The sequence below is a fragment of the Paecilomyces variotii genome (genome assembly GCF_004022145.1).
Source record: "Paecilomyces variotii strain CBS 101075 chromosome Unknown C8Q69scaffold_12, whole genome shotgun sequence".
Lineage (NCBI taxonomy): Eukaryota > Fungi > Ascomycota > Eurotiomycetes > Eurotiales > Thermoascaceae > Paecilomyces > Paecilomyces variotii.
The window spans coordinates 421,996-442,282 of NW_021167151.1; the positions used below are offsets into that span (position 1 = coordinate 421,996).

General features: G+C 48.9%; 7 protein-coding genes across 7 annotated transcripts; 3 read left to right on the forward strand and 4 right to left on the reverse strand.

Annotated features, from left to right (window-relative positions):
* Nucleotides 1-1,684: 1,684 nt before the first annotated feature.
* Nucleotides 1,685-3,826, reverse strand: C8Q69DRAFT_478041 (putative cytochrome P450 monooxygenase). Its single transcript, XM_028631353.1, has 2 exons — nucleotides 2,254-3,826; nucleotides 1,685-2,186 (listed from the first exon to the last, which is right to left on the reverse strand). Exons 1-2 carry the CDS (start codon nucleotides 3,617-3,619, stop codon nucleotides 2,050-2,052), a joined length of 1,503 nt encoding a protein of 500 aa, XP_028482311.1. The 5' UTR covers nucleotides 3,620-3,826; the 3' UTR covers nucleotides 1,685-2,049.
* Nucleotides 3,827-5,007: 1,181 nt separating this feature from the next.
* On the forward strand, nucleotides 5,008-6,900 carry C8Q69DRAFT_87027 (hypothetical protein). Its single transcript, XM_028634118.1, has one exon. The coding sequence runs from the start codon at nucleotides 5,431-5,433 to the stop codon at nucleotides 6,565-6,567; it is 1,137 nt and encodes a 378-aa protein (XP_028482312.1). The 5' UTR covers nucleotides 5,008-5,430; the 3' UTR covers nucleotides 6,568-6,900.
* A 2,226-nt stretch (nucleotides 6,901-9,126) lies between these two features.
* Nucleotides 9,127-11,060, reverse strand: C8Q69DRAFT_509790 (class I alpha-mannosidase; the record flags this gene model as incomplete). Its single annotated transcript, XM_028633131.1, has 3 exons — nucleotides 9,127-9,388; nucleotides 9,480-10,277; nucleotides 10,357-11,060. The coding sequence occupies 3 exons, from the start codon at nucleotides 11,058-11,060 to the stop codon at nucleotides 9,127-9,129; spliced, it is 1,764 nt and encodes a 587-aa protein (XP_028482313.1).
* A 1,074-nt stretch (nucleotides 11,061-12,134) lies between these two features.
* On the forward strand, nucleotides 12,135-13,447 carry C8Q69DRAFT_493332 (mediator complex, subunit Med20; the record flags this gene model as incomplete). Its single annotated transcript, XM_028632186.1, has 2 exons — nucleotides 12,135-12,148; nucleotides 12,223-13,447. 2 exons carry the CDS (start codon nucleotides 12,135-12,137, stop codon nucleotides 13,244-13,246), a joined length of 1,038 nt encoding a protein of 345 aa, XP_028482314.1. The 3' UTR covers nucleotides 13,247-13,447.
* Nucleotides 13,448-13,636: 189 nt separating this feature from the next.
* C8Q69DRAFT_87073 (hypothetical protein) lies at nucleotides 13,637-15,380 on the reverse strand. The gene is made up of 6 exons (XM_028634119.1): nucleotides 15,014-15,380; nucleotides 14,841-14,897; nucleotides 14,733-14,748; nucleotides 14,500-14,625; nucleotides 14,217-14,429; nucleotides 13,637-14,113 (listed from the first exon to the last, which is right to left on the reverse strand). The coding sequence occupies exons 1-6, from the start codon at nucleotides 15,014-15,016 to the stop codon at nucleotides 14,079-14,081; spliced, it is 450 nt and encodes a 149-aa protein (XP_028482315.1). The 5' UTR covers nucleotides 15,017-15,380; the 3' UTR covers nucleotides 13,637-14,078.
* Nucleotides 15,381-16,284: 904 nt separating this feature from the next.
* Nucleotides 16,285-18,278, forward strand: C8Q69DRAFT_87221 (t-SNARE). The gene is made up of 4 exons (XM_028634121.1): nucleotides 16,285-16,644; nucleotides 16,714-17,240; nucleotides 17,296-17,642; nucleotides 17,699-18,278. Exons 1-4 carry the CDS (start codon nucleotides 16,622-16,624, stop codon nucleotides 17,963-17,965), a joined length of 1,164 nt encoding a protein of 387 aa, XP_028482316.1. The 5' UTR covers nucleotides 16,285-16,621; the 3' UTR covers nucleotides 17,966-18,278.
* A 312-nt stretch (nucleotides 18,279-18,590) lies between these two features.
* On the reverse strand, nucleotides 18,591-20,020 carry C8Q69DRAFT_509794 (RNA polymerase II-binding domain-containing protein; the record flags this gene model as incomplete). Its single annotated transcript, XM_028633132.1, has 5 exons — nucleotides 18,591-19,417; nucleotides 19,467-19,608; nucleotides 19,658-19,716; nucleotides 19,771-19,862; nucleotides 19,923-20,020. The coding sequence occupies 5 exons, from the start codon at nucleotides 20,018-20,020 to the stop codon at nucleotides 18,591-18,593; spliced, it is 1,218 nt and encodes a 405-aa protein (XP_028482317.1).
* Between the last annotated feature and the right edge of the window lie 267 nt (nucleotides 20,021-20,287).

Here is a 20,287-nt window from a genome sequence, read left to right on the forward strand (position 1 = left end):
CAAACGATGCCAAGGCGACGCAAGAAAGGGGCCGGTCGTTTGACAGCCTCATTGTCAGGCTTCAGCCTCCAGCAAAGTTATCTGATCGTGCTAATCCAGGACGGGAAACAGTCGAATGGCGCTGATCGGACAGGGATAAGAGCCATCTACGGAGTAGTCAAACATCAACAAGTATCCAGTCATCTTGCCCCTTGTCACCCGATCGAAGTCGATGGTCAGGGAGAGAATCATCCCCCTTTCCTTCCCTTACCGACCTGTAGAGTTAATTCGCTTCGACTGTCTGACGTGGACACTGTCCTCGTGTTGTCGCGTCTTTCGATCTTTTTGTTTACTCTCTGTATGACTCCCAGACGCGGTCAATCTTGCATTAGTACCTCTTTGTTTTCTTTTGCCTCCTTGGTTCTGGCCGGGGGACGATCATCCTAGACTAGGAGAAACGTTGCAGCAGAGTAGACTAACTACTGTCGAGATCCCCAGCGCTTTAGAACAGTCCCAATGTCTCGCAGGAAACTTTGAAGCAAGCGATATACTTGTCAACAACTTATTATTCACTCCATTCAACCATTCATATCAATCAACCCTACAAGAATTACAAATCCCTATCCCTTTCACATCACCAAAAGGAAAGTACCTAAAACCCACATATTCTCCTCGCCCGTATCGTGTCACGTAACACAACGGCATCGAGCATATAAATCTTCCTGCGAGATCAGCCCGATACTTTACTTTTCTTTTTTCTCTCCACTAGGAGCAAGAATTGATATGATCAAGCCACGTGTCGCGCCTTCTCTCACATCACATCACATCACAACCATGTCATTTGCGCTACGATTCGATGCGCGGATTGAATTCAGAGATTCTATCAGTCCTCTTTTTTTTTTCTCCCTTTATTCGAACCCTCTCGTAGGGACTGAAATGGAAAAAAATTGAAACCGTCCTTTTTCTCAGCGCTTATGGTGCTATGAGCTGGATATTCAGCCAGCCCTCTTTGCCTGTAGTCTACAGAAGAAAGAGGTTAAATTGCCATAATACCAACCGGATCCCGTTCTGCGAACATAAGTAATTAATTACTGTAGTTTCTTCCAGCCATATCTAACTAACATGAGATAACTACCTACCTATCCAGCTATACACGAAAATGTCTCTCTTGGGCATCAATACCAACCTCAACGTCAACATAAATATAAACACGTATTTTGTATCTTCACTAGTTAGTCGATGGATGTCCTCCTTTCCTTTTTTTTTTCATGTCTACCCCTCACAACGCCATGAATTGTTTCCGGAAGATCAAGGATCACCCTGCAACGTAACTATAACTAATTTACGTCGCGTGCATATCATATCTTATCAGATCGTTCTTATTTCTCGATATGTGTCCCACTTTATACAGCATAACACGCTAGGCTATGCTATGTGTCTTTATCAGATCTTGATGTGTAGGTGGGGGTAAGTAGTTAGTTAACTAGTGCAGTTTTGCCAACACATGCATGCTGGTTTTTTACTCATCTTTTGTATTATGTGGAAGGCTGAAGGAGGGGTATATCTATGTTGTGTGGGTTGTTGTTGTTGTTGTTGTTCTTTTCTCGTCACTTTGCATATGTATGTATGTATGTATATGCCTATGCGTTAGGAGCTAGGGATGTGGGAAGGAAGGACGTCATGCATTTGAGCTACATCAACAGGGGATAAATTTAGAATCAGAGTACTGTGGTATGCCTTTTGTTTTTACGTGTTCTAGAGTTCTATGATACATACGCTGTACAGCATGGGTCGGAAATATCTCCCAGTGTCGGAAAAGGGGATCCGGATGTTGATCAATTGCATCATTACTATTGATGCATCGTACTCGATGCATCTTGATGAGGCTCGACTTGAGCCCTCCATATCTCTCCAATGGAATCTATTGCTCTTCTGAACTTGTGTCTTCGTCATGGGAGTGATTGAGGTTTCCCCATAAAAGTTATCGTGGAAGATATTGAATGCGCAAAACCCTATCGATGGACGGCTTATTTATTATCCAGTCCTCCTGAAATAGGCCATGTTAGGAAGTCAGGCAGGTCTGACTTCAATAATCAATTTATTGCTCCTAGGCGAACCGAGATTGGAGTCTTCCTGCTCGATCCCTTCATCGTCCACGATCGTAGTCGTGTAATTGGTGTATATGGCAGCAACTACCAGTTTGATTTCTAGAAAAAATCAGCATATCTTTTTTTCTTTTTTCTCTCTCCTTTTTCTGAAACAAAATTCACATACCCTGCAAAGCGAAATCCTTTCCTAGACACATGCGCTCCCCGTTGCTGAAAGCCCAGAAGAATCGTCTCATATCCTCTGTAGGCTCGAGCCATCGCTCTGGCAGCCATCTTTCAGGGTCTGGAAACGCATCTGGGTTCCTGTGCAGGATGTACGCCGAAGAGCTCACTTTGACTCCGCCTGGGATTCCTTCGTAGCCTTCTAGCGTGGTATCTATCGTCGATGGTGTCACCCGGCGTTGTAGGCCCGGGACAGCGCAATGCAGGCGAAGAGTCTCCTGTACAATGGCATTTAGTAATGGCAGGGCATTAATGTCTCGTGTCGGGGGCAGACGAGAGGAGTCATCATCTTTTGACCCCAAAGGCTGCGAAGGGTAACTCAGTGCCGGCAGGAGACCTAGCAGTTCCTGACGCAGACGCGCTTGAAGGCTCCGGTCCCGAGACATCTGCCATATGAGGTAGGTAAGTGTAACACCTGACTTCTCAACACTTGCGAGTAGGTGACTGAGCATCTCAGATGCAATGACCTGCCTCATTGGTGTAAACCCCAAATCCATACTTTGTAGACCCTCAGAAAGTCGCTTATATACCACCGGGTCAGTCTCGATTCCATGTATCGGATTCTCTCTTTCACCATTCTCTGCGTGCAGCCACGCTCCCGTCTTCTCGCATAGTGAGAAACAGAACCTCTCGATCTCAGTCCATAGCCGATCTCTCGGATCCTGCCTCTTGAATATCGAATAGACACCAAGCCAGTGATTCCTGTATTCTTCATGCCGAATAAAATCTGTGCCATTGGCAGCTCCAAATAAATATCCCGACATAAAGTCCATACTCGCAGCCTGCATCAAAGAAAGCACATTGACCGGTGTTTTGCTCTGTGCCAACTCTTCTAGGGCCGGCAGGAGCTTATCCAGAACAATACTGGATGAGGTGATGCGGAAATCCCTTGAGCTTTGCAAATATGACTTAGAGTATACATTCGCGAGAATATTCCTCCGCAGAGAATGCGGCGTATACTCCATCATGCTCACGAGGTTTTCCATCCCAAAGTGCTTGAGAACATCGCGATACCATCGGTCCTTATCAAAGGCACCCTTGTAGATAATTTTCAACCCACGTACTGAGTTGACACTGAGTTCATTTGGGCCCAGTCGGACTATAGTCCCATGTCTCTGGTGAAGGGCATGTATTGTGCGAATCTCCGTACCGCAGCGCCTCTTCCACCATATCCATATCGGTAGGACGGGCGCGGTGAAGTGAGCATTCGGGATTTTAGCCAGAGGAGAGATATATACCGGATAGATGACGTATTTGAGGAGAAACTGGAGGAAGAAGAGGATAGTAGCTAAGACTCCCACAGCAAACATTGCGCATGGAGGGGCCAGGGATACAACTCAGTCTGGGGTAATCTCCAGGCAACTCGTTGTATAAGGTACGGTAGACCAAAGAACCCTCCGCATCGCTGAGATGAGAGAACAGGGTCCAAAACAAAGGTCACAAATGCTTCTGCATTAAAGTCAGGAATACGGAGTTGAGGTCTGCTCTTGACGTCGAAGAAATCATCTACGTACTGGTTGCCCGGCTGTACCAGCACAGCCCCCACGGGACACTCTTCGGGCGCCCTGATCCCTAGTGTCACGTGATCTAGGCGAGCCTATGGTTCACCTAGCTCCTAGATCCAATCAAGCAAGCTTTCTCCCGCTTCCTTACTACCCTACATAAGTACGAGAAATCACGTGTTATAGGTCAGGATATCATAACTCCTGCTGAGCTTTTTACCACTTCCTTTAGGTCATGGTTTTTCAGCAGTCAAGGCTCAACTTATTCCCAATATATTCTAATCAGTCATCAAGTAACGGCATGTGGTTCTCGGGCTCCTTTCCATTTTCCTATTGTGAATGTACTATTTGCCCAAGCTCAATCCATAGGTAAGTAGTCTTCATTTCGAACGCAACTGGCCAATATAATCGGCAGAGTTTCAGTGGTGAAGTTTTCAGTCTTTATCGATATCGATTATATCTTCGTCGAGCCTAGCGGACAGCATCTTGTTAACCCGGATAGTTGAACAGAATTCTCTGATCCGGATTTATAACCCACTGAGACAGTTACTTTGGTCCACAGAGCACCGGTCACGGGCTTATAGCTCCACGTTTGTGCCAGCAAAATACCAGCTGCTTCCTCTGCCCCTGGACTACTGTTACCGGCATCTGCTGATCTGGCTTAAATCACGTGCTACGAATACACTGCTGTCTTTGTATTTTCCAGGTTCTGCTACCTTAGTTGCCTCGGACGATACGAGATCCCTTCTCGTTGTGCTGGATAAAGTAAGCTACTTTCATTCCGGCATAGATAAAGAGCTTTCTGCCGAGTTGACAGAAGCTGGGCACAACTCTCTTTGAAATTATTCTCCATGTTTTGACAACATCGTTGCTCTAGTTCTGCAAGTTGCGGTAAACAAGGCAGCCGCCAACCGGGATACTGCGAAAAACAGGCATCCTTGCTTGAGCAAATGACTCGCGGATATTTTCCCTTCTCTTAAGGTCTTTCTGACCTGGCGAGAGTACTGGCGGATGGCTTTTTGATGGGTGAGGTCCAAGACTGCGCAACATTTCTTCCAGGGGCTTTTGCTGACTGCCTTTGGGGGCTGACCCCGACAATTTTAGACAGCAAATCCGGAGTGCATCTGTTAAGTGAGTGTGTATCATATGCCTGTCGGGAAAGATGAACAAGTTTTAGCTCTATCTCAAGGCCACCAATATCTCGAATCCGAACGTGCTTAGGCCTTCGCTAGCCCACGAGATTCGGAGGCAGTGACCCAAGCACTTGAGACCAATAATGATAAGGACCAACATCTCAGCTCATGTTATGGATGGCCTGAAAAAGGGCAATAATGCTCACATGTTACATCGCCCCGAAATACTTCGGCACGTCCAGGGGGCGGGGGCGGGTTTATTCTTACATATGATGCAATCTTCATAATCTGTTGCATCTCGGAAAAGAGGGCAATCGAGTCATATCGTGTATGTTTATATGCCTCTGTCAAGGTTAGGAGAAAAGGGTATAAATAGGCTTACCTCTCCGTTGTCAAAAGTCAAACTAAGGGGCAGAAACTGTACGCTTCTCCTCAGCTCTCTACTTATTTTGATATCTTTTTATCATCCGTGAGGATTTTCTCGCAATGCCCAGATTTCAGACTTACTTCTTCTGCTTGTCTCTGACCGTTCTGGTCTTCTCCCCACTGGCAATAGCCGTAGTGGACAAATGGACTCCAGCCGGGTTCAACTGGTCCGCCGTCGACCCCGGTCCCAAGGAGAGCTGGAATGGTCTGTATCAGAATCTCAGCGACCCGTCTGTGGCTGTCAGTAAAGAAGTCATGGCCTTGGGGCATGTGCGCACGGCATCTGATGGCTCAACGGCGTTGGCTATTCCTTTCTTTCTCGGCCTCGCTTGGCAGGCGTTCAACCTTGTCCTCACCGGTGCTGGGCTGGCCGGGGCAATCGTATCCTGTCAACAGAGCGAAGGTTCACCTGAAAACATCTTTTTTTGTGTCACAGGCTTATTGAGCACGCTCGTTGGCATCGGCGGCGCGGCTTCAGCGGCCAAGACCTATGCCCAATCCCGCGGTTACTTGGGCGTCGCGGCGAATGCGTGGTCAAACTCGGGTCTCGAAAGCATTGCACTGGATGTTTTCAGCAAGCGCGATCTTCTCACTCCTGAATTGAAGATCGCGCAGCATGCCCATAACCATTTTGTCCATACCGCCATCCGTAGTCTGGCCGTGGATGGCAGCGTGGAATTTGTGGGATACGCCGAGGACACTCATCGGCTGGCGCGCCGTACGTCGAGCGAACACCCGTTCGCCCCCATGTTTCGCTTCAATCACACCAAGCACGGTGCGATAGAGGTCACCTCGCGCGATCTGGGGGAGGCCAATGGGGGCATGCACTTCACTGTCTCCTATGCAGGTCATCCGGCGCATCATGCCGCTAGCACAAAGCGCGACGAGTATTTCCAGCACGAACGGCTCAACACCGATCTCTTCGAGGGACGCTTCGACTCTGGAGCATCTAACGCTGACCCAGCAACCATTTCCTTTGATGCAGCTGGTGCCTTCGACCAGATCGAGTCATCCGTGGAGTGCTACACGGACGGCAGTTGGCCGGATGGGAACGTATTGTCTGTGCAGATGTATGATCAGGCCAACCAAGCGACTTTTGGGTTTGCCTCAATTGGTATCTTCGCAGATAATAGCGTCGATTCCGGCCTTGAAGGATTTGAACCTTCAGGTATGCCGCTGGCTTCGCCGTCGTGTTAAACCTTTTCTCCACTTTCTGTTTGGCGATTGGTTCCACATGGCCTGAGAAACGAAGGATAGGCGAGAAGGATTTTTGCTGTCGGTAGAAGAAGAGAGATGAGGGGAAAGAAGCTGAAAGAGGGGTTTGGCAAGGGTTATAGTTGTGTTAAAGCCAAGTGGAATACGCACTTTTGAGAGAATCCGACGATCTTCACCTGGTCATTAACTGATCTACTGAATTAATGCCAGAAATGCTCGAGATGTAGTAAAGATAGGGTGCTAAAGGTAGTTTATGTAGTCTTCAACATATTGATGCAGAGTTCTATTGGCTTGTTAACGACTTGACTATAATCTGACTCATAACATGGATCAACGCCAATGGGGGCCAGATGTGGGAATTACCCGAATCCGGGGCACAGTATAGAGTATGTCGGACGTACAAAGTAGACTTAGTGTTATCCCCTAAATCATTATCATCAGAGTTCTTTGTCCTATTATCACAAGGCAGTTGTATTCAGCTCGCACATCATACATAAGTTAGGTCATGAGGTGCACTCAGCCTCACCAGCTTCCAACTGTCTTCTGCAACTTATACTTATTCTATCTAATTCACCTTCTTCTTCAGGCTCAGCCGCACTTGATGAATGGCCAAACTAGCAAATTCTACTATTATACTCCCAAATCACCATGCCACAAACATACTACCGCCGACTTATTCCGTTGCGATTATTCTTCGCTGTCGTCTTTATACTGACCGTACTCTACATAATTGCATTCTTTGTTTGGGACAGATCAAAGCCCTATGCCTGGATAATTCTCGGCATTGATATCTTCATCTGCCTAGTCGGTTGTCTGCTGGATCCTCAGACAGCAATCACATCGGTTGGCACACTGGATGATGGCACTAGAGTCCGCATAAGGCGGCCTCTCATCGGATTTCGACACTTGGAGAGTCGCGTAGGTCTCACCGGCGGGTATGAAGTGAGACCGGATGGATGGCGGCATGAAGAAGCTCTGATTCGTATTTGAGAACAGGACGGAGGTTTTTCCATCTGTGTATAGGTGAGATATCTCCCATCCCTGTTTGATTAGGTACGCAGTAGAATAATTATCGTCTCTTTGTTCAGTCACAGAAATATCTCTGAGATTAAATGCAATTAAGGAAATTCCAATGATCCGGGGCTTATCAGCATACAAATCCTCGAATGTAACCCAAGTCTTCGAATAATATCAAGGAAAGGATCGCAATAGCAAAAAAAGGTAAACAGCATTGTCAGTGTGGGCGAGTGTCCAAGGCGTGTCACTCAAATATTTCGACATGACACTTCTTTCGAGAGCAGAGTCGAATCCTCTCGCTGGCGTTATTTCTTTTTCTTTTTCTTTTTTTAACTGCGGTGCAATCACTGGAATGAACTAGGCCTACTTTTGCTGTAGAGTAAATTAGCTTTAAAGCACATCCAGTGACATTCCATATGCTATCTCCATCAGGGTTTCAGACTAGCTTTTCCCTTCCCCTTCCCCAAATCAATAGTTGATGACCGCTACAACAAGAAATCGCCTTGCTCTAAATCATGCATTCTTCGTAAGAAGGGGGGTTGAGATGTCACGATTCTTCCTATGGAAACATCTTCATTTCTTCTTTTGATGTTAATTCGACACTCTGGTCTGGGAGTTGATCTGAGATAGGTCATGATTATTACGCCTTGAATCCAAGCGAGGTTGTGTTGTCGCCAGTCAAGATGTCCTATAGTTTCCAGGACTGAACATGCGTGTACTCGGGAATTGGACATGTTCTAATACCTAGATTTATTACTGAGTATACCGATTGATGGCAAGAGAAGAGTGCCCTCCACCAATGGTTTGTTGGATCCCATGTACTAGTATGATTCTTTCAAGGCAGGGAGCCAGAGACAGTCCCAGCTCAACAATACATGTACCAGGCAGTCGGTTTTCTGTGAGCCCTGTACTATGGACAGGAGGGTATGCTGCATCTCTTTGTCTTATGATTTCATTTTTGGCTAATCGGCCATCTAATATGTAGCGATCAGATTGCTTCCCCGAGATGATCCACTGCCAGCGATGTTATAAAATATACAATACGCTGAAGATGGCAAGACCAGACTTCTCTCTGGTACTTTATAAATAAACCACCCAAAATCCCAAAGACCTCCTAACTATAAGCTCCATACCCAAAGTCTATAAGATGCTTGCTGATAGCATCGGGCTCAATTAATTCGAAACGCCGTACAGTCGGGCGAAATATACATGCAAATCTAAAGATCATTTACACGACACGGAGACTGGGATTGCTGACCAAATGTGGGTGTGATGATTTGCGTAGCGGAAATTGGACCGCTCGATCTGAGTTAGAAGCGCGGGTTAAGCGCTGGGCGATGGGCGCTTGAACGGGTGCGCTTCCGTATTACTATTTAGGAAAAATTGAACGGTTAGTCTAAGATCTGTCTCCGTACCTGGTGGCATCGTTGTTGTTGGGTGGGGGATCCATAGGCCGCGCGGAAGCCTACGCGTCTTCGGGGCCAAGGACTATATAATAGTAAGACCACGAGTCGGGAGATCAACTTACAGGACATATTCGTCCAAACTGACAACGTCTGGCTCGGAGAAAACGAGGTAGAAATACTTCAGCGTCTCTGCAAGCCAGAAGCTCTCCATCTTATCCGACTTCCCGGTCTGGCGGGAACGGACATCAGTGATGCCAGCATTCGCGATGTCCGTCTTGGAGAGGTTGTCGATGCTCTGGAACATCCGCCATGCAGCGTCTTGATATTTCTTGTCGCCAGTGATCCGGTACATAATGAAGACAGACTCGATTGCCTCCGGCCTACGTCACTTTATTAGCTTGTGGACTCCAAGGGGAAAAGAGCCTCCCATGGGTGTTCTGACGGGGGCCTGCACAGCTACATGAGACTTACCTCAAGATGTATCGACTATCTTTGACTTCCGTGATTCCAGGCTGGAGGCCGTGTTCCTCAATCAGCTTCTTGGCTTCCACTGCAGCTTCCTCGTCCGACTCGGTGCCGCCGAAACTGAAGTGCCGGCGGATGTCATGGTACCATTTCATTTCGTCCCAATCGCAATCCTCCTTGTGACTGCAGACGGAGGTATAGAAAATTTCAGGCATCACGCCCGTAGGCATCGAATCATAGGCCCAGATACACCCATCTGTCAATTTCCGTGCCGTGGCAAGCTCCTCAGGGCGATCGAAGATTCGCGCTCCGATACCGACCATGCCACCAATGAAGCAAGTGAGATGTTGAGCTTGAGGCTCCAGCCCGATTCTGGTCGAAACGCTAACTTGTGTATTTCCAGCTATGAGAACGTCTTCGCCGTTCTTCGTCATGGGACGGTAGAGCAACTTGTTGTTGATCTGGTCCATGGCGGCTTGGTACATATTTTTGTACTGCTGCAAACGGCCTCCTAGGAGTAAATATTCCTTAGGGAGATATTCATACGTGGAATCAGCCATTCCACCCATGGTGAAGCGGCGATCGGAGAAGTCGAGATGTTGCGCATCTACCATGACAGGCCACAGGCCGGGAATTCGGGTCGTTTTCTGGTGGTCTTCTAGGACATTCGTGACTCTCTGGACGGCATCAAAGAACTTCGGATCACCGGTGAGTTGCGTAAGACGTGTGAACTCCATGCTCAGCGAGCCCAACTCTGCAAGCAACGTGTTGCGGCTAGGCCTGATATCCAAACCTACTGCGGACCTAGAGATTGGTCAACATTATGTCGTCTCACTTTGCGCGAAGCTTCGCCGTCTCCTCGCCAACTGTGTGCAGTTCTCACCTCATCCAGTCCCAGCGACTCTGCGGCATTCTATTCGGGGTATCGAAGGCCTTGTACAGCATTTCACCCAGCTGCTGGGCCTTCTGCAATAAGATCGGGTGCTTCCCTCCACTGAGATCGTATGCGCCGAGGAATCCTCCTACATAGCGAATGGTGGTTTCGAAGACGTTGAGCTGGGTGTCGTGCGTGGTCGTGAAATCGATCTTATCGAGCGCTGCCAGAGCCTGCTCGAAATCGTCGTCCAAACCCATAATGATCAGCGAGTCAAGCGTGTCGACTAGCGTCGCCGCCCATCCACTGAAGGTGTTCCTCCAGAGACCTGTTATGGGAACCAGCTCGTCCTTCAACCAGGCATGCTCCTTGTATCCATTCCAGGCGTGTTGGAACGCCTTCTTTACGGCGGCCTGTCTGTGCTCCCGCTCCTTGCGGTCAGCTGCACTTTCGCGAGGAAAGTCGTACTGGATCTTGGGGATCGCAGGCGCATTTCCAGTCGGGAGAGGGATGTAGGAGGAGACGGGGTAATTATCCGGGTGGTGTTTCCAGTGGACGGTCTCCTCTACGACAGGATCGGTTTTGGTGGATTGTGCCTCGACTTTTTCCGTATTGGAAACGTCCGCACCAGGCGGTAGACGATGGAAGAGGATGTAAACAAGGAATATCAACACGAATGTGGCTATAACCACATTCTTGCGAACGAACAACATGGCTCAGTGGTACTGCCCTGAAAGAATATATTCTATAAATTCAATTCACGAGTAACTGTTTTGAAGTGAGTGAAAGGCTCCAAGAGCATATGGATAAAAGAGTGTATGTGTGAGATTCAATGCAGAATGCCTGGAATACACATCCGACAGACAAAAAAAAACGCGACGATGGTGGCTGTCTACAGACAGACATGCCACTTTTCAAGAAGACAAAACACAAATAGGGGGGAAATGACAATGATAGTAGAAGCCAGAATGATAAGCAAAACAGGACGCAATGTCCATTTCTCCAAGCCACCACAGTATTATTCCCCATGGGAGCTGTTGGTGGGAGGAGCGTTGTCTCAGTATCCCGCGATCAGCGCCCAGACTCTCCACTGTTTGCGCGTGTCACGGCCTGTTCTGGACAGATTCTCCCGTTTCTTGCCTCGCCCGGAGTCCACTCGCGGCTTGGCGCTGAGGCGGCCAACTCTACGATCGTCTTTTGTTCCGACTCTGGGGAGACGGCAAAACACGAGCACTGGGCAACGCTGGAGATATCGAGGGTCAATGCGACTGATAGACGGATCTATCTATAAGTAGAGATTGAAGGCATCGACTCACCGCGCAAAGTGGTGTGTTGCTGTTGCTCAACATTCACTCTTGACTATATACGTTTCATGATTGCCAGGATTTCAAGCGACCATATCTACACATCTGCTTGATTCGAAGATATACTGTTGCTTGTCTCTATATATATCTGCGGTTCTATAACTGTTGCCTGGAATATCTGTCATCTTTGGCCAAAGCAGAACGCTATATTGTCACTGTGCCGTGGTTCACTATACCTCTCTACTATTCCCAGTTGATATGTCATACTTGTCTGCCTACTGTCATACTGCCTAGAGTCATACTTCCTCGTCTTGTCTTTATACCAATTGTTTGAACTCTCTATTGTACATTGATCTGAGTTGGTTACGTGCCTTTTCTTTCTGTCAGCGGCCTTTGCTTCCAGGGCCCCTTTGGAACGGTTATACGTCTTATCTTGGCCTTATACTAGAATCAACCCCTTAGCTGGGTTAACCCAATATCAAAATGACCATCACAGGGTATGGCTCCTTCCCTGCGTCCATCTTCATACTACGATCATGTTTCTGAGCAATTCAACTAACCATCGCTACAGGGTTTTCTTTATCCCCTCAAACCCCAATGCTCCCAGCGCTCTTCCAATACTGACGGAGCGTCTGCGCTCCGTCTTCGCGGAGGAGCCTATCCCTATAGGCCGCTGGGCCCTGGAACACAAACTGATGCGTGACACGCCTTCCTGTCTACCAGCTTCAGCCCACGCTCCAAACCCCGTTCCGAAACCGAAATATATGCAATTTCTCTCCCTCACCCACTACCCGAATCACGGATTCATATATGCTTCCGAAGCAACGGACCTACCTCAGGCATCTGTGGCAGCAGGCGGAAGTCACAGACAGACTCCTTTGCTGGGGACGATATCTGCTGCAGCTGGGCCGCCACAAGCGCAAGCGCAATCACCGACAGCCGCAGCAGGAGGCGCTGCGCCGTCGTCCAACGCATCCCAGTCCGGCATGATAATGCGTACTGTCCCTCTCTCTTCCTATGGTCCGCTCTTCCAGCATTTCATGCGCGCCTGCGAACCTTTCTGGAACCATCGACACACCGTCACCGTCCCAGCTGGGGTCGTCTACGACATCGGTGATTTTCGCCTCCGCATAGGTGATGTACGGCAGACATTTCCCCAAGCACGAGCACGGGGCACAGTCGTGGAGGTGGAATGGAAAGGTCCATCACCATTAACCTCCTCCTCCTCCTCATCCCCTGCCAACTTCAACGAAGACGGCTCATCCGATTCCGGCATCGACGTCACGACAGAACCGCTCGACGACTCCGAAATCGACGCCGAATATGCTCTTGTCGCGCAGCTCATCCGAGATTTCTGGTCCCAGCTAGGCATCGAAGGGGCCAGAGAAGCCATTCTCGTTCCTGACGTGGGCAAGGAGATTAAAGAACAGCACCGCAGGCGCAGAGCTGGTGAGAACTTGAAAAGAAAGAAACCCCGCACCCACGACGACGACGAAGAAGGATGGGGATGGTGGGATATAGAAGAGGATAAGAACCCGGATGCAGGTGTCGATCTGGCGAGGCAGTATATGGAGATATACAGGTTCAATCGATGACGTGGCTTTGCCTTTTTCTTTCTTTCTTTCTTTTTTTCTTTTTGTTTAGATGGGAACTGTTGGAAAGTTAAGAACTAAAGTACCATGTGGGACATTTCCTATATATACGGCTGTATTATTGTTGTTGTGTGAAGCGTTGTATGTATGTTGCATTTGCATAGCGAATTGTTGGTGTTTGCAGATTTAGAGAAGAAAAAAAGGACATAATATTTGCCTTCTCTGTGTACTTCCTGACCCTTTCTTCAGATAAGTGCGTAACAGCAGTGATACATTTTGGAGACCGCACGGATAAGCAAGAGTTCAACAGATGTTCTATCGATCGTTATCTATAAGATAAACCGTCAAAGCAGATCTCAGGAACAAATAATATCATTTGATTGCCCAGAATTTGCAAGTCATCTTTGGGTCATATCCATCATCTCCAACCGCGTCTGGCTACGAACAAGATCCAATGGGGCCCGATGGGAAACTGAGGAAAGATCACTGGGATAGGTTGAGAATTCGATAGACTTGGAACAACAGTATATGATCGGCCACTCAAGCGGGATTGACGAGGGTTCGTGCACAGGCAAGGAAAATAATTAAAGGGACCTTCTCTACTTCGCTACCGGCATCTCATAACACCCTCAACTGGCGGCCCACACACCGTCCATTTCCACTCTTTTCTCCCTCGCGAGACAAAACAGGAGCGATATACAAACCACGCTTGCACCATGAATCAACGGCTATGTAGCTCTGAAACGAAAACCCGGGTCCGGCCGAGAAAGGACGTTTTTACTGGATGCCACTGCCACGTTCCTGCAACGGAATCCAGATAGGGGTATTGGGAAGTTTATTTTTGCATCATCAGCTGGACGAACTCGTTGTCTGGAGATTTTAGATCAGTCCGTGTTTAATACCAAAGGCTGGTGATGGGAAATGCGGGAAAATAGGGAAACTGGTTGGTTGGGGGGTGAGGGATAGGGCCTACAGTCGATTCTGCCATCACCATCCTGGTCGGCCTCGCGGATCATCTCGTCGACCTCATCGTCGGTGAGCTTCTCACCGATGGAGGTCATGACGTGGCGGAGCTCTGCAGCGGAAATGAAACCGTTGTTGTCGCGATCGAACACCTTGAAAGCCTCACGGATCTCCTCCTCGGAATCGGTGTCCTTCATCTTGCGAGCCATCATGGTCAGGAACTCTAGATAACCGTTAGTTTCATGCGCCCTCAATAGTAACCACTGGCGGAAACCGTCTGGGGGGATCCGTACCGGGGAAATCGATGGTTCCATTGTTGTCAGCGTCGACCTCGTTAATCATGTCCTGCAGCTCAGACTCAGACGGGTTCTGGCCAAGGGAGCGCATGACAGTTCCCAGCTCCTTGGTGGTGATCTGGCCTGTTCGCCCGAATTCACGATCAGTTATAAGTCCCTGGAGATAGATTCCACACCGTTGGTGGGTAGCCGGTGCTGGCTTCGTCAACTGCAGGTGCAAGTGCACTTACCATCGCCATCCTTGTCCTGTTCGACACAACAATATCAGTGAGCATGTGCGCCAAAACAACACAAGACACAAACTGCCCGGGGGCAGACAGGGGGCAAGGAAGACTTACGAAGAGGGAGAAGGCTTCCTTGTACTCTGAGACTTGCTCTTCGGTCAATGCGTCGGCCTACAAGGATGCGATCGCGATGTCAGCGTTGGAGTCGAAGAATGTCGGAGGTGCCCCGCAAGGTGGGGGATTCAAACGGGAGACGCGAGGTACGAGAGAGCGGGAAGGGTACATACCATGGTGACGGTGTTGAGGTGAGTGCGATGCGAAAGAACAGGAGGAAGAGAAATCGAAATCGATACAGAACAGACAGGAAGACCGTGGTGTGGGGGAGATTCAGGAGAAGCGAAGTGGTGACGGTCAAGGCTTAAGGGGACGCCAGATGGAGATGAAGCCTGAGAAGGGGTCGCTTGTGGAAAAACGTGACCGCGATTGGCCTTGGTCTCCAGCTTGTCTGGCCGAAACTTCACGCCAGAACGGACCGGACCAGACAAAGCTGACGATGACGACGCCCTAGCCACAGGGCAAAAGCCATTCCAGTGTTCCCTGGATAGGGCTCTTGTTACGGAGTTCCAAGATCCAGATTAGCCGTCGTTCTGCCGTCGATCGTTGCGGTGTATACCATATTCCTACTCTCTATCACTGCGCTACCTTCTAGGGACCCAGAGAACCAGCCTTGTTGACGCCTGCAACGCCTGCAGGGCCTGCCAGAAGCCCCAGTTCACAACTGTGGCTGTTATGTGCAGTGGGGCAAGCTTAAGCGGATATCAGATCTGAACGGCTCTGCCCAGTCTTGAATATCTCACTACCGCTGCTAGCTTGCTGCACCGAATCCTCATCCTCACCCTGTTTGGGTTGATATGCGCTGTCACCAGGTGTCAAGTCCTTACATATGCAGAAACCTATCGCGCACTTTCTCCTTGGCTTCTGCGACGTCTAGAACACTACAAAGAGTACACCGGCTGGATGCGCGATAGCTAGATCCATCGTAAGTTAGCTACCTGGATTCTTCAGAGATTCGATGATGATAGTTAATAATGCACCCTAGATAGTTAGTTATAGGAGCCGCTAGATCAGATAAATAAAATAATACACTGTAATAAGATGGCTTTTCGAATATTGCACTAGAGCCCCCTGTTCTATAAATGGATGAAGCATAGCAACGAGATTGCCGAAGAAACACCCCAGAGTTTGCCATTTATTGCCCAGCAAATAGTGTACGGAGTATAGATAGTATTTAAGCCAAATATAGGCATCCGTGCTGGCGCGCCTATTCTAAGTTTATCCTTTCTAGTTTCCCCTTAATAAAACAAATAATATTGGAGTTTTCGAGAGGATGCTGCTCTGGAAGGAATGATGACAACATGGCTCAACTAGCCACAATACTATGCCTCAAGAGTCACGGGCTAGCACATCATTGGGGCGCAACTCATCCTCGACGAAAGGCAACAGTTAGGTTCTAAGAATGGCCATTGTTGTTGTTGATAATTCTGCCAATCTGTCAAGTTCCAGGATCACGGATAGCCAAGTCGCCCTAACCAAAAGCGGATGACGACCAAGTTGCCCCGGGTTCAAGAGCTGGACTTCACATGGCGCGGACCGGAGATTGACTGATTGATACAATACTTTGTCGATACACACAGGAACTGGTTCTGTGGCTGGCAGGATTGTTGACTGTCTCTTCCTGATTAATTACAAAAAGGAGAAAACATAACCTAATACACCGTGATCCTCTAATCCGGGATCTGGATTACGTCGATGATGATACGGTGATTGCGGAGCCGAGCTAGCATTCACGAACGCTTGCCGTATACCCTCCTCTTCCTTGTCGCATCACAATCACAATGTGGCGGGACCGCACAAACCTGTGAGTGGCCTTGGAGATTTGACTTTTTTTTTCGTGTTTGCGCCGTTCTAAGAGAATATAATCTACTAGCTACATATCGTATCGCCAGTCATTTGCGCATCACCCGACAAAGAAGCCACGTTTTCTGGGACCTCCCAATGGCTTCGACGACAGAGCGTCTATATCGGAGGAGAGGCGCGGGCTGATCTCTAGTGGTATCGAAGATGACGGCGATGCAATTATCGAGATGGACCTCCTGCCGCCGCGCTGGATCGATGTGCAGGATGAGGTCACGGAGCTGTTGGCCGATATCGCGCAGAAGTCTGCGCGACTAGATAAACTGCACCAGAAGCATCTATTACCAGGTTTCGGGGATGAGGAAGCTCGGAAGGAGGAAGAGAGCGTCATTGAGCAGTTGACGCAGGACATCACGCGCGGGTTTCACGAATGCCAGAAGGCCGTACAGCGGATCGAGAGGATGGTTCAGGAAGCGAGGCAGCAGGGAGGGGTGAGCAAGGGCGATGAAACAATGGCCAAGAATATCCAAATCTCTCTGGCAGCAAGAGTTCAAGAAGCTAGTGCAGGATTCAGAAAGAAACAGAGCACGTACTTGAAGAGTAGGGCGGCCCCCGCGTTTTTTCAAGGATAACGCTTTTTGCTAACGCTGCGCAGAGCTGCGAGGGCTGGAAGGAATGGCTGCTCCCTTCGAGCGGGCCCCGACACCGATACAGAATCCATATACAGACCCGTCACTGATGGAGTCTGATGCGGACAAGTCCTTTTCGCAATCCACTCTTCAGCAAACGTCGCAGAAGCTTGTGGGAGGACAAAATGATGCCGTCATAGCTCAGAGAGAACGCGAAATTAACGATATTGCGAAAGGCATCATCGAGCTTTCGGATATATTCCGTGAACTACAGACCATGATCATCGACCAAGGCACCATGCTTGATCGAATAGACTATAATGTCGAGAGGATGGGCACAGAAGTAAAGGCAGCGGACAAGGAACTCAAAGTGGTATGTTCATACTCAACTGAATACCGACATGTCGATATCGTTGCTAATCAAACCAGGCAACGAACTATCAACGCCGCACCACAAAACGCAAAATCCTACTCCTCCTTGTGCTCCTCGTAGTAGGCATGTTCATCCTCCTACTCGTCAAACCAAAACGACACGACTCCCCCGCACCGTCTCCGCCTGCTTCTGAAAATCCGCAATTGTCACGTCGAACCCTTCTAGCCTTCGACTCAGGGAAAACAATTCATCATTGGAAACGACACCCTTCCATGAACCGACTCCTGAGAGACGTATGGAGTGACCCAGATATACGTTTCTAATGAGAGCCTGTTTTCTTGTCACTACCACTATTACTCTTGCACCTACTTCTAGTTATTATGGTGCATGTTTCCACTGGGCCTGGTCTGCTTGCTTTTAGCCCTATGTCATGTTCCTAAAGTCAAACATGCGGGACTCCAGCTTGCATTGTTTGGTTTGATAGTTTATAATTTCAATGTTAAAGATACCTTTCGAATAGTGTATCATGGTTAAGTCTTATAAACTTTCCTCAAGTCTTTAGGGGGATAAAAGGAGGGCTAGGGCCTAATCGATATCACTTCCAGATCCATCTGCTAAGAAATATACCTACCAATAGCATTGCTAGTGTCATTCCGAAACCCCATTTTTCATTCCTTCACAGAGCCGTACAAGTAATAAATAAGAGCTATGGCAAAGATACAAAGTTGGATATCAAGCAGGAGATCGCTCGTGCAGTACAGGAGCAGAAAATAATGAGTACGAGAGAGGAGGATTAGATACCCGAAGAGCAAGAAGGCAAAAGATCCGAGAGATTAAAGGACACTGGAGCGTTAAGCTAGTAAATAGAAGAGAGGAACGGGATACACTTTGTTTATTAGCGAGTTCTATTCAGCAGGAAGCTGAAGTATCCGAATCGTCAAGCCAACTTCAAGGATTGCTCTCTTGCCGCAGGAGCTCGGCAACGTCTGCGTCCAAGTCTCCACCGGCGAATGCGGCATAGTCATCTTCTCCATGGGTCACCTTCCGCTTCTTTGAGCTGACACCGTTAGAGGGACTGCCGGACTGCGGGTTAGAAGGGACAAAGCTTGGTGGCAGCGTCGAGGATCCATCGTCGGACCCCTGGGACTCATTTCCTAGACTCATGAAGGGCTGATTCTCGAACTGATCATGAGCCTCAGGTTTCGGAGAGCCCACGGGAGTCAGAGCCTCGACAGGTGGAGGTGTGAGTGCCTCGATTTCCGGGCGAGGAGGTTCACTTTCCCCTACAGAAGCATCTCCATTCTGCGCAACTGGGGAACTATCGGCCGACAGACCTCGCATGATTCCATCCTCGACCTCACGCTTCTTAGTTTCCGTCTCTGCCTTCCTCTCAGAGAGTTGTGCCATAACAGATTGCTCCTTCGCAAGCGCCGAACGGTTGGTATCGAGGAGCTTCTCGAGCCCGTTAATCAACGACTGCCGCGACTTAATGATTTCCGAAACCGAGCTTTCAGCATTGGCGAGAGATTTCAGAAGCTGGCTCAGGCGCGCGGCATGTACTGGGGGGGTGGGTAGCGGCGTATTGGGGTCGTGCATCTTGTCATACTCGGTGTTTGCCGCTGTGACCGACGCACCAGAAGACATCGTGGCCTTCGAAAGAGCAACCTGTAAAGGTGCAAGAGGCTGCAGTTCTGGAGGGATTGAACCGGACGAGCTCGAAAAGAGGGAACCACCAAGCAATGGTTTCTTGCCCGAGGACCGAGACTTGTCGAGTTCTTTCGGGAATCAGTTACTGAACAGGAGAAAAGTGACCAAAGAACATACCATCGACGCGAGCTTCCACAGCTTCCTGAATGGGCAGTTCAAAGATATTTCGTTGTCGCCAAACCTCCACAACACGCCGCAGCTTTTGCTGAATATCATTCGAAGCTCCTTTATACGCAATTGCCGTAGCTTCGGCGATTATCTTCACAAGTCAGCTCGTCCATCAGCGTAACATCCATATTTGCACGTACAGGAGAGAATGCAATTAGGAAATCCTCTTTCCGTCGCACTTTGGACTGCTGAGCGACCTCTGCGAATAAAGTCAGCTGAACAGAGCTCTATGCGTGTGCTTGAAGTGTCCAACCATTTGCCAGGTATATCAGGTTGAGTCGCTTCCCCGCTGGTGATTCCCGCAGCTTTTGGAGCCAAAGCTGTGCAGTGCGATCCGCATGACGCCTGTGTCGAATCTCCCGGTCAGAGATATCATAAGATTGCGCGCGACGTAGTTGACTCTACCTGTGGAACATGACCCATTGCGCGACGGTGACGATACCCTCCTGAGTCTCGTTGAGGGCAGAGAGTTTCGCCTTGACGGCATCATCCGTATACGCCATGGCTGATAGATAGGTTTAAAGACAGTTATGGATGCTTTCCTGCGAAATGATGCGATACAGCAGGAATCCTGAGGAGCTGGGTCGCTGGTAGTCAAGCCTCCGAGCGGAGTAAGGTTGTACTGAGCTAAAGAGTGGGAACTCGGACGTGGATACAGAGGAATAAATGAGAGTCCGTAGCAACAGCGTCCTCAGAGATGGGAGATTCCGCACATAGGCCTACGCGATCACTTGTAGTTGTAGGAACTGGAAGCCCGCCAGTGGTCCAGA

Excerpts from the sequence above, each read along its gene's own strand:
- C8Q69DRAFT_478041 (XM_028631353.1), bottom strand. The coding sequence starts at position 3,619 with ATGTTTGCTGTGGGAGTCTTAGCTACTATCCTCTTCTTCCTCCAGTTT. Across the intron at positions 2,187-2,253 it reads AAAGGATTTCGCTTTGCAGG|AAATCAAACTGGTAGTTGCT; the intron begins GTATGTGAATTT and ends GATTTTTTCTAG.
- C8Q69DRAFT_87027 (XM_028634118.1), top strand. The coding sequence starts at position 5,431 with ATGCCCAGATTTCAGACTTACTTCTTCTGCTTGTCTCTGACCGTTCTG.
- C8Q69DRAFT_87073 (XM_028634119.1), bottom strand. Across the intron at positions 14,430-14,499 it reads TGGAACCATCGATTTCCCCG|AGTTCCTGACCATGATGGCT; the intron begins GTACGGATCCCC and ends ACGGTTATCTAG. Across the intron at positions 14,114-14,216 it reads TGGTGATGGCAGAATCGACT|ACAACGAGTTCGTCCAGCTG; the intron begins GTAGGCCCTATC and ends TAAAATCTCCAG.
- C8Q69DRAFT_87221 (XM_028634121.1), top strand. The coding sequence starts at position 16,622 with ATGTGGCGGGACCGCACAAACCT. Across the intron at positions 16,645-16,713 it reads TGGCGGGACCGCACAAACCT|CTACATATCGTATCGCCAGT; the intron begins GTGAGTGGCCTT and ends ATAATCTACTAG. Across the intron at positions 17,643-17,698 it reads CGGACAAGGAACTCAAAGTG|GCAACGAACTATCAACGCCG; the intron begins GTATGTTCATAC and ends TAATCAAACCAG.